Source organism: Schistosoma mansoni, chromosome 7 (genome assembly GCF_000237925.1).
Source record: "Schistosoma mansoni strain Puerto Rico chromosome 7, complete genome".
Classification (NCBI taxonomy): domain Eukaryota; kingdom Metazoa; phylum Platyhelminthes; class Trematoda; order Strigeidida; family Schistosomatidae; genus Schistosoma; species Schistosoma mansoni.
In genome coordinates, this window is record NC_031501.1 from 1,921,055 (window position 1) to 1,932,504 (window position 11,450).

Consider the following 11,450-nt stretch of genomic DNA (forward strand, 5'->3'; position numbering starts at 1 on the left):
AAATCTGCTATGCGTCTGAGAACCATATCTACCTTCTTCTCCAGGTCAGCATAGTCTGTACCCATGATTAGTATGTCGTCAAGATAGGCCGCAGTACCAGGAATATCTTGTAGTATAGTATCCATAACTTGTTGAAAGGTTGAAGGGGCAGTCTTCACTCCAAACGGAAGTCTATTATATCGAAACAACCCTTTATGAGTGTTTATTGTCAAGTAATGTTTGCACTCTTCCGCTACTGGAATCTGTAAATATGCTTCTGATAGGTCTAGTTTTGCAAAATACTTACCCCCGTTAAGTTTCGCAAATAAGTCTTCTGGTAATGGTAAGGGGTACTGATGAGCTTCAAGTGCGTCATTTAATCCAGTGGAATAGTCTGCACATAATCGAATACTTCCATTAGGCTTTTTAACAATTACTATTGGAGCTGCCCAGTCAGAAAAGTTCACTGGTTCTATAATTCCACTTTTTTGCAGTCGTTCTAATTCTTGTTCAACAATCGGTAGCGCTGCGTAGGGCACAGGTCTTTTGGGTCGAAAAACGGGAGTAGCACCAGGTTTGAGGATTAACAAGGCTTTGGCCTTCGTACATTCTCCCAATTCTTCTTTAAGAACGTTGTGATTTCTTTGCAGCACGGTACTTTTCTGGTTACACCTTGAGGAGTTGTCAGTAGTCACTCGTCTGCAGATGCTATTAATAGAATGATCTGCTAGCTTAAGTGTTTCTATTAGATCTAGTCCCAATAAGTCTAGTCCTGGGTTCTTCGTAATGTAAATGGTTGCATTTTTCGTAACCGCACCTTTAGACACAATGCAAGGTATTTCTCCTACAATATTTAACTTTCCGCCAGATGCACTGTGCGCTAGTTGTGTTGTTCGATGCACTGTTGGTCGCCCAATCTTCCTCCAAGTTTCTGGGCTTATTAAAGTAATATCAGAAGCTGTATCAAGCTGAAGTCGAGTACGGCGTTTACTAATATTCAAAGTTACATACTTTCTTCGATTATGTTCTGTTCTGGTATGTGCTACCATTATTCTATTGGTTGATGAACAGTTTTTACGTCTTCGGAAATGAACGCTTGATGAACGACGGTGCATCTTCTTCTTACAACATGTTTCTTTATGTCCTTTGAACTGACATCTTATGCACCGGTAGTTTTTGTATGGGCAGAACCTTTTGTAATGCAGCTCTCCGCAAAACCAACATGCGGATGGAGGCTTCTTAATGGTTATGTTCTGCTTTTGCTTCCCACTTACTGCCTGTACATAAGGTAGTCGACCATTATTTTCTACCATTGAAGTGTCATGCTTCAAGTTCACCAGACGCTGACATTCAGTAGTCACCTCTTGAAGGGTGATATTTGGACACTGTTCAATTTTACTTAGAATTCTGGTTCTGATGTCAGCATCTTCTGAAGACTGTAAGCTGCATACGAAAACAAGACATTTGAATTGGTCTTCTGTCATTGCTGATAGTTTAAAGCGCTCACATTCACGATTTATTATGCTAGCATGTTGCACCCAGTCATCATTGCCGGCTTTTACTATCTTCAAGCACTGATAGCGAATATTGAACAGGGAAGACTGTTCACCAAAAATTTTTGACAAAATTTTAGTTGTTTCTTCGAATGAAATATCTCTTGGGTTCTTGGGCAGAATGTAATTAGTATATCGTTCATGTTCAATGGTACCCAGCTTTCGTAGTAGCACCCTGACCTTGGCGGCATCATCAAAAGTTTCTAGGTCAACATTAAAAACATCTTCATATTTCTTGTACCAAGACTCGAATGTTACACCAGCCAGACCATCAAAGTGAAATTCGTGAATGGAATCAATGATACAGTCAGCATGCGATTTGGCAGAAACATCTGTAAGTCCCTTCTTATTGAGGTTCATCTGCTGGGTTAGTGTTTCGAGTATGCGCATCTGGAATTGTTCAAACCGCTTTTCATGGCGCTCTAGAAAAGCTTCAAATTGGTCGAAGGTAATAGACATCTTGATAAGTTAACCCGTCGCCAGTTGTTATATCTAGAGCCTTGATTCCTAATATGCCGCGAACTACTTGACTATTTGAACGATAGAACCTGCAAAACGTCGCAAAAGAGAGAAGACAAAGACTGGTAAGCAGGAAGTTTATTGCCCCAAACAGTGTCAAAATATAGCACAGAAATCTCGTGTATTTATAGTTTTTGGCTGAAAGTAAATTATCATTTAGGTCAACCAATAAGCACATAGGTATCAAACTAATCCATCCAATGGAGAAGCTCCACGTTGGCATTTCTAGAACATTCCCCTAGCCGTGATTGGATGGAATGTCTGCGGCTCTTCCTGGGCTTCCTAGAGCCTCCTCAACTTCACCTGTGGACCATCCTCACAAATATGTAAAATACAAAAATGTCATTGAAAAACCTTATAAAATAGCGTACCAAAAGAGAAAACTAACCAATGAAGTTTAAAGTCCTTCCAGGTGGGGAACTCAAACTGAAAATAATAATGAGAGATTTTGAGGCAAAAATGAGAAATTTAAAATTCCACGATTGAATTGCAAAAATATGATGTTCACTTGGTGATTTCTAGGGATCTAGTATCCCGAACAGTTGTGTATCTCAAAACCAAGTGCTTGTATATTGTAATACATGAATTCATCACTTAATCACATGACGAGTATTTTGTAAGTGAAATACTTATTTTAACAGAGACTAATAGCTAAGCTGAATGCTCTCTAGTATCAGTGAGTTATTTGAGGTAGATAGGTTTATTTGGGAACATTTAAAAAAAATATTCTAAAAACATTGTTATCATTCTAGATAATGTCATTAGAGTTCCAAAGTCAAATTATTTAAGTTTAGTTAACGACGACAACCACACATGGAGTTTCTGATAACTTCAAATCAACTGGAAACAATTATCGATTGCTACATTGTTACCAAGTTCATTCTTCAGGTTGTATTTTCATTTTATAGTACTTCATATTATTGCTAATCAACATATTAACTTTCTTTTTTTTCTTTATCATATTTTAAACTAGAGTGACTATGTTAATATCCCACAATCAAAATTAAATAACGATCAAATTTCTCCTAATAATAATAATTCATTAACCTTGACAACAAATGTATTACCTACCTATATGATACTACCATCATCTGTATCATCATTAAATGATTATTTATTACCAATACCTAATTCATTGCCTACATCTATATTGAATAAAACAGATATCAGTATTATAACTAATATTAATAATGATGATTTATTAATGGATACATCATTTTTATCAACTGTACCTGAAGAAGATTATGATATAGGTGATATAACAAGTTCTAATAAGACAACACCACAACAAAGTCCTTGTAAAAGAGTTTATTTAATGAAACCATTAAATAACAACTTGTTGGAATCAAATCAGAATAATCAGAATAATACTGAAGGTATTCATGATATTGTCCATCATAGTTCGCCAAAGTCTTTATCACCAGTCACTATGTAAGTTATGTGTATTTACAGATTTTATAAAAGGTATATATGTATTTGTGCTGTATATCGATAGTGAATACATTATTCAATGCCAAGGAAGATATAAACTGCCTATTGAATAAATTCAACACTATCCAAAACCATATCAGTCTTTCATGCGAAGAGAAGAAGAACGACCAACTTCCCTTCCTAGATGTACTTCTAAGCAGACGAGAAGATGGCTCAATAAAACGATCCATTTTTTGGAAAACCGACGTGGGCGGGTCAATATCTTAGTTACTATAGTTATTGTCCTGTGCAATACAAACGTGGTTTCGTAAAGTGCCTCTTAAACAGGCTTCGTCGTATTTGCACAAACGACGCTATTGATGACGATGTTAAGTTGTTAACAAAGACATTAATCGGGAATGGCTATCCACCTAAATTTATCAATAGATGGAAAGTTCAGGGCACAGCGAGACCTACTGTAGCCTTGGTAGAGAAAAAGCCTGTCCACATCACCTTACCATTCAGAGGTGATTCAAATAGCCTTTTATTGAAACAAAGACTTAAATCTGTCATCAACAAAACGTATTGTGCTGCAAAGGTCATAATCAAGGAAAGAACGAGGTCCATGCTTCATTCAAAACCTAGACGACATGAAAACGATTGTCACATCCCACTGCGTTTACCAATTTAAATGTGTGTGTGGTCACACATACATAGGGAGGAGCAATCGTGATCTGAAAATTAGGGTGAGTGAACATGTGCCAAAACGGTTGCAGAAACAATTAGAATCAAATGACTTAATAATAATAGATGATAAACATTCATCATCGCTTGTTATCAAACTTAGCTGAAACAGGTCATAAGATTAAATTCATTCAGTATTGTTTGTTTGAATCTTCCCATCGATTTGTTAGGACTGCAACGGGTCAGTCTCTAATTGGCATATGTGCATACTATGCGTATTGCCTCGATATAGCCTTAATTCATAAGAATGATCTTAACTCGGTTTTTGTGGTGTTGTATAAAAGTGTAAAAGGGCGTATACTAAGGTTTACTGAAGCCTTAGCTATACGAAAATTCAAACCCCCTTTGTGTATTCAAAAACAGTTTGTTCTCACCTTAAACCTATCCTGGTAATATTAGCTTATTATCCAGAATGATTAGGTGTCAAATTGTTTTCATATTATTTTTATCATTATTATCCTTGTCTATTCTTACTCCCCCCCATTTCCAGTCTAGTTGACCTTTTGTTTTTATATATAAATGTTCTTAACAAGTATATGAGTGATCAGATTGTTCGAAATGTATTGCGCTAATATATCATCACATAGTTCTGATAATCTTCGTCTTCTTATTACATTATCGAAATATGCTCGGTTGTGCCGAAAAAATTCTTCCCAAATCCTCATCTTATCCAATTACCGAGTGAACATTCAGAAAGTATTCATAAAAAAGGCGTTTTTCGAATAGCAACTGGCTGACATTCATATTTACCTATGAACAATTTAAACCATATTTCTTTATAAGATACATTTTCTTGTTGCGTAGAATGAAGTCAATTTAAGCGTCTAACAGCACAGTGGTAAAGTTCAAGACTAATCTAAAAAGATATGAAAAATGATTGCAAACTTCACATTCTGAAGTATCTTTGGCGATCAACGCTTTTATGTCCATAGGAGAGAAAAGAGTGTCTAAAATAATTACAGAAAAGTTAATTACAACATACAATAGCGTAAATAGCAGCCTGTAGCTGTGTCTTAAGTCAATACAGACCATCAACAATCAAACGGCTACTAAGAGCCTAAAAATGTGGGCCTATTGCGAATGGAAGTGTTACGTCCTTGAATCTGTCTACCCACTTTCGTGCCGAGTATAACCTGTCTAATGTAGATTAAGACCTTGACGCGATAGGCTTAACCTTGAGGCTAGTGTGCGTGAGTTCGAAGTGGGGGTAGAGAGACGAAAACTATTCTATCCCTGATTGGCTGACAAGCACGCGAGAGAGAGAGAGAGAAGACAACTGTAACACTACTCGCTTCATTGCGATCCCGATGTAGCACTCGAATTCCCAATTCAGATAAGTGTGAAAAGATACATGAATAAATAGATGAATAACCTGACCACAACGTACAATAATTAGTAAAATACAATTATGTTCAATACTGGGGGATTAGAGTAGAAAATATAGTACAAAAGGTTGCGTCTAAATTGCATTAGCTTTGGAACAGAAAAGGCTATGACAGTGAATCATGCATCAAACGAAAGCTCATAATCTTTAGAATAGACTAGGGGCAAAAGTAAATGTTACAGTTATACAACCTTTAAATAAAATGAAATAACGTCCCCAAAAATATCTTCCGTAGTTTGTTAGGGTTTCTTGTTTTGTGGTTCGCATCAGGAAGAAAGGCTCAAAAAGTATGCAAAACCTGAGAGCAATTGTTACAGCTGTTTAGAGAATACAATCACAACAATAAACAAAATGAACATCATTATGAAAATAAATAAGAATGTTACAAGTCATCAACTCTCCACCATGTTCAAAAGTTGTTTAGAACGAAACTGATTACTGAATTCAAACAAGTAGTATAAGTTAATACGCAAAAACAGTTGATTTTTAAGAAAGAGCGTAGATGGACTTGACGCTATATTTAATTCAAGAATTCCATTGCAATTAGTTTATCGTTTCATGAAAGTAAAGACAGTATGGGGATTTGTGAAGATTATGGTTTATTTTAAAGTCAGGTTTACGAGCCGGCTCAGTGGTCTAGAGGTTAAGCGTTCGCACGTGAGACCTATGGTTCTAAGTACGTATCCTGCGTGAGGGGTCGTGGATGCGGGAGTAATCTACCTTAAAACATGATGGATTAGACTTGAATTTCGTTGTAATTAGGTTTGTAATCTAATATTAGCATTTCATTAAAACCAATGAGTAATTTGGTTCGTTAACATACATGGGTAGTTAACTGGATTCCATAACGTGTGTACTTTAATTATTTTGGTTACATCTTCCCCATGATTTTAAAATTTGTGTTTTTTTTTCTGAAAAATTTCCATTTTATAGACTACAAACTGCACAATCACTTCATAATAAGGAAACTGAATTGAACAGTAATTCATCTGGTCAAATACACTCTGATGAAAATGTTGAATTACAACCATTATCACCATCATCATCACCATTATTATCATCATCAAAATTATCTCAAATTTCTTTATCTCAATCTCAAGAAATTTCAGATAGTTATTGTGCTCGACCTAATAGAAAACCAAAACGTTATCGAAACTCCAGAGCACCAGCACCGCCCACACCAACAACAACAATAATGACAACTGTGACAAATTCACCTACTACTTCCTTACCATTAAGTCCTTCAATGAATCAATCAGTGATAGAACCACCACCTCCACCCCGTCGATCAATGCGAAATAATCCTGATACACCTCATACTAGTGATTCAGATATGGACGATCCAGATTATAAGAATTTAGGGAAATCTCGACAAATTCATCAAGTTTCAGATAAATCATCATCAAGTCCGTAAGTGTTAATAGCTAAACAAAACAATACTATTTGAGTTTTGTAGGTGACCAAACAATCAATTGTTTCGTTTCTTATAATATTATTAATAAGATTGATGAACTTATAATTGTCGTACATGGTTTGCTTAAGTTGGTTAAATAAAATCAGGTTAAGAATTAATCAAATAAGGTACAACTTGATTCGAAGAATTCTGTCAATATTATAACGACATACATCATGATATTGTTGAATTAATGAACTTGAGATTATTTCTGACATGTATTAATTTGAGTAGTAGATTAGTCGAAAACTACGACATACTGGACTGCTCTTCGGTTTTAGTATGGTATTCATCACCAGTATACAGTTATGACTACACTAGGAATCAAACTCGAGAGACTTTGCGTATGGAAGAAGTATGTTACACTTACATCACTAAGTTGAGATCTAATGGTCAACATATTCAATCTTGATCAATCCATGAAGTAATATGATGATCACGTAATCCATATAAAGTTTCCTTATCTGATTTATAACAATGCTGAAGTTAGTAACTTAGTGTAGGATTATGATTGTCAGTGATTCTTTCATCACCCCACAAAATGTATTTCCAATCTAGTATATATACATATGGCACGGATTTATTAATTTGATTATATATTTATATATAATCCAGGTGAATGAGGCGCATTTGCTTTTTAACTCATGTTTTCTTTTACGGACTATGATGTTACTCGAAATTTTCAGAGATTTTTCTTACGTTAGAAGGTGTCAGTATATTTCGAATGAATTTATGGTGTCGGTCTAGCTATTGAAAGTAACAGATTAGATCAACCTTTATTATAAAATCTTGTACGAAAATTATAATGAGATCTTGTTTCGAGTTTGTTCACATGGAAAGTAAGTTGTTGAATGGATCTCTCTTTACTCATGTAACGTAGTGTACGAGAACACGAGTGGGGACAATGCAATGTTTTTAAGCTCAAATGACAAACTATCTTAATAAGATCTGATAACCATATAGTAAACAGTTAATTTGCGAAATAACAATCAATTGTCTCTATCTTAACTGTCCCTTCTTCAAATATCAGTCCGTCTTCTCTGATTTCATTGTTTATACATTTTCATACTAATTGTGTTTCATTCCTGTTCTTTCCTTATCGTTCTTATGCTCAAATACATTCTATGTCTGACCATCACCATATACTACTTATGTGGATATAAGTAACCCATACCACAGTAATCATTAGTAATGTTATGATGATTCATGAGATTTATAGATCACATAGCTGATTTAGTTGAAGTTGTATTTTCTAAATTGAGTTGTAAAAACAGAAGAAACAATGAAAATTTCAGATTATCTTTCTAGACAACATCATCAGCACATAATTTCCGAAAGAAATTATCCAAGAGAGATAATTTCAACTTCAAGATTCAATTAATTAGTTCAATGAATATAACTTCATTGAAATCAGAAACTAGTTTTAATGAAGTTCATTTTGTTTATTGTTATAATTGTATTCTCTAAACAGTTGCAACAATTACTTTCAGGTTTTGCATACTTTTTGAATCTTTCTTCCATTTGCAATAAGTCCACATTTTTGGGCCGTTTGATTGTTGATGGTCTGCATTGACATAAGACACAGCTACAGGCTTCTATTCACTCTATTATATATTGTAATTACTTTTACCGTAATTATTTTGGACAGTCTTTTCCCGTCTATGGAAATAAACGCGTTGACCACCACAGATACTTAAGAATTTGAAGTTTACAATCATTTTAACTAAATAATAAATACATTTAGTATTGTTGGTTTGAATCTTCCCATTGATGTTTAGGACTGCAATTGGTCAGTCTCCTATCGACATATATGCATACTGTACGTACTGCCCCAATATAGCCTTAATTCACGAGCGTTATAAGCAAAGATGGATAGTGGCTAGTAGTGGGATCGAGGACGCGCGTTTCGTTCTATTTGGTACTCATCAGTTGAATGTTTACTCCGGGACTCGAACCCAGTACCTTTCGCTTCAAACGCCATCGCGTGATCAACTCTAAGATGCAGGTACATCCAGCTAACGAGTCCCAAATAGGACGAAGTGGCACGCGTCCTGGATTCCACTGCTAGCCACTATCCATCTTTCTTTATAAATAATCAATAAATTTAATTTCCCATTTTCAAATTTTTAGTAACTCAATGAATAAAGAAGAGGAATTAAAAGATGATAATCCAAATTGTACTTCCAGAATAAACCATCTATATCAGAATAGAAAACAATATCATTCAAATGATTTGAATAAATCAATGACATCAATACAAACAACAATAGCTCCTAGTCATTTGGAACAAAATCAGAATATCACTTGTATATGCTCATATTGTAATGAAATAAAACAAAATGATCAAATACAGCAATCGAATTATAATAAATCAATAATACGAAAACCAACTCCACCGAAACGATCACCTAAAACTGCTTTAACTAGGTAAAATTGTATTTATGTTTATTTATATCATAGTCTATCATAATTGATTGATCACTGGGTGGTGATCAATGTCATGCGTGTCAAGTTCGTCTTAGTGCTGATCGAATGCAATCGATCAAGTTGCAATGTAGCCACTAGTCTAGGTGGCTCGACACTGCGTGCACTATGTTGAGATAAGATGGTGGTTGGAGGTAATCAACACCTTGCTGACGAGTGCTAAGTAGCACGAAACCCGGGTTCAGGGTTTCCTGTTGATCACCTCTAACCACCATCTTATAACATAATCTAGTATAGAACACTTCTATCTTTATTTTAATAGAGTATTAAGCTATCAGATTATTAATTTGACTAGGTTTTATAAAGTTTTACTGATAAACTTCAAGTGGATTGAGAATAGGGATGATGTTTGGAACAGAGTTGAATCTATCAATTATGGACAAAATCATATAGATCTGGAGTAGGAGATTTGTAAACACTCATAAACAGTTTGACAGAAATTAGGAGTCAATTCTATAGAAGATACTTTCGTTTTTTATCAGTTGAATTCACGAGTTGATCCAAGCTAGATCACCATTGAATACATGAAAGCAATGGACGTACGTTTCGTCCTAGTATGGAACTCCTCAGAAGTATGCATCCACGACCTCTCACGCGGGCCTTGAATCCAGGAGTGATGAATTCAATTGTTTAAAGTACTACAATCTCCACAAATACACTTACCTCTGTTTTCAGGTCTATATATGATTGTAGTCATTAATTCTATCAAGTTATATCAACAAAAGATCAAACATATTTAGTACAATAAACTAATGAATAATTAAAATTTAAGTCTATTCGATAGGAGTAGCTACAGCCGTCAATATAGCAACATATAAATCTGTTTTATAGTATTTAAACAGTTTGTGTACAGACTGAGCATGTTCGTTGATTTTAAATTATAATGACTTCAGTATGCATGTAAAATTTTGGCATTATATTTAACCGACTATCTGAGTCAGGAATACATGTTTTACGTCCGTAAAAGATGTGACAAGATCCAATTGACTACTAAAATCGATATAGGTCTGAAATCACTCAACTTCTAGTGGTCATCTATAAGCAACCAGAAATCCCAAATGATTATTTAATCTCTTCTGTTTTTCGGCATTTCAATGATTCTCAGAAGTTATAACAGTGTCTAAAGCATAAAATATCAAAAGAAACAAGGTAGTTTAGACGATGAAATAAACTTATACGAACCAGTTTATTGAATCAGTGATGATCACATTTCTGATGTTGACTGCCATTAATAATCCTTCAGTGTCGAGAATTCTTGATCCATGTCGATGAAACTTTAGAAATAAGTAATTATTTAACTTACATCTCAACATATATACTTATGTACTTAGAAACACACATTTTATTTTCTGTACAAAATCGCTAATTGCCTAGGATTACTACATAGTTGTATTTTAGTTAGTTGAAATTCATGTTGTATAAATGGTTTTCATTTGGTCTTGAAAGGTAACTGCTTTGCATTTGAATTTTGTTGTAATAAAGACGTTTCCGAAGATTGTTTTGTAATATGAAATAAGAAAGTCACATCAGTTCTGTTGGTGTGACTCATGTTAGTTCTTCTTCAATAATGAAAAGTGGTCATACAATCAGTAACATACTCGTTAACACAAAAAGAAGTACAACGTAATTTCTCGCATTTTGTCCATACAAATATAAACACTACTTACCTGGGACACATCGTTTTGTTCGTGGCTACGTTCGTAGTCACTTCATTAGTCCTCGGTAAATTCTTCTTCTTCTTCTTCTTCTTCTTCTTCTTCATAATTACTTGGAAACGTAAGCCTACAAATTAAACCCTATTTTTAAATCTCTTTTTAAAGAATAAATTTTCTAAACCAGTAGTTTTATTGGATGATAATGGATGAAAAATGTTTTGGTATTTATTAAAGTGTTAAGACCATTGACAGGATAGTGGTATTATCTG

The 11,450-nt window shown here is 34.6% G+C and overlaps 1 protein-coding gene across 1 annotated transcript in view; it reads left to right on the plus strand.

Moving 5' to 3' along the window:
* Positions 1 to 11,450, plus strand: part of Smp_127800 (putative sap-97) — a gene marked incomplete at both ends in the record, with an annotated part of 46,479 nt that overhangs the window by 23,311 nt on the left and 11,718 nt on the right. Inside the window, 4 exons of the mRNA XM_018798594.1 lie at positions 3,025 to 3,482; positions 6,523 to 6,569; positions 6,690 to 6,999; positions 9,173 to 9,318. Coding sequence (XP_018653521.1) covers positions 3,025 to 3,482; positions 6,523 to 6,569; positions 6,690 to 6,999; positions 9,173 to 9,318 — 961 coding nt within the window. The remainder of the gene's footprint in view (positions 1 to 3,024; positions 3,483 to 6,522; positions 6,570 to 6,689; positions 7,000 to 9,172; positions 9,319 to 11,450) is intronic.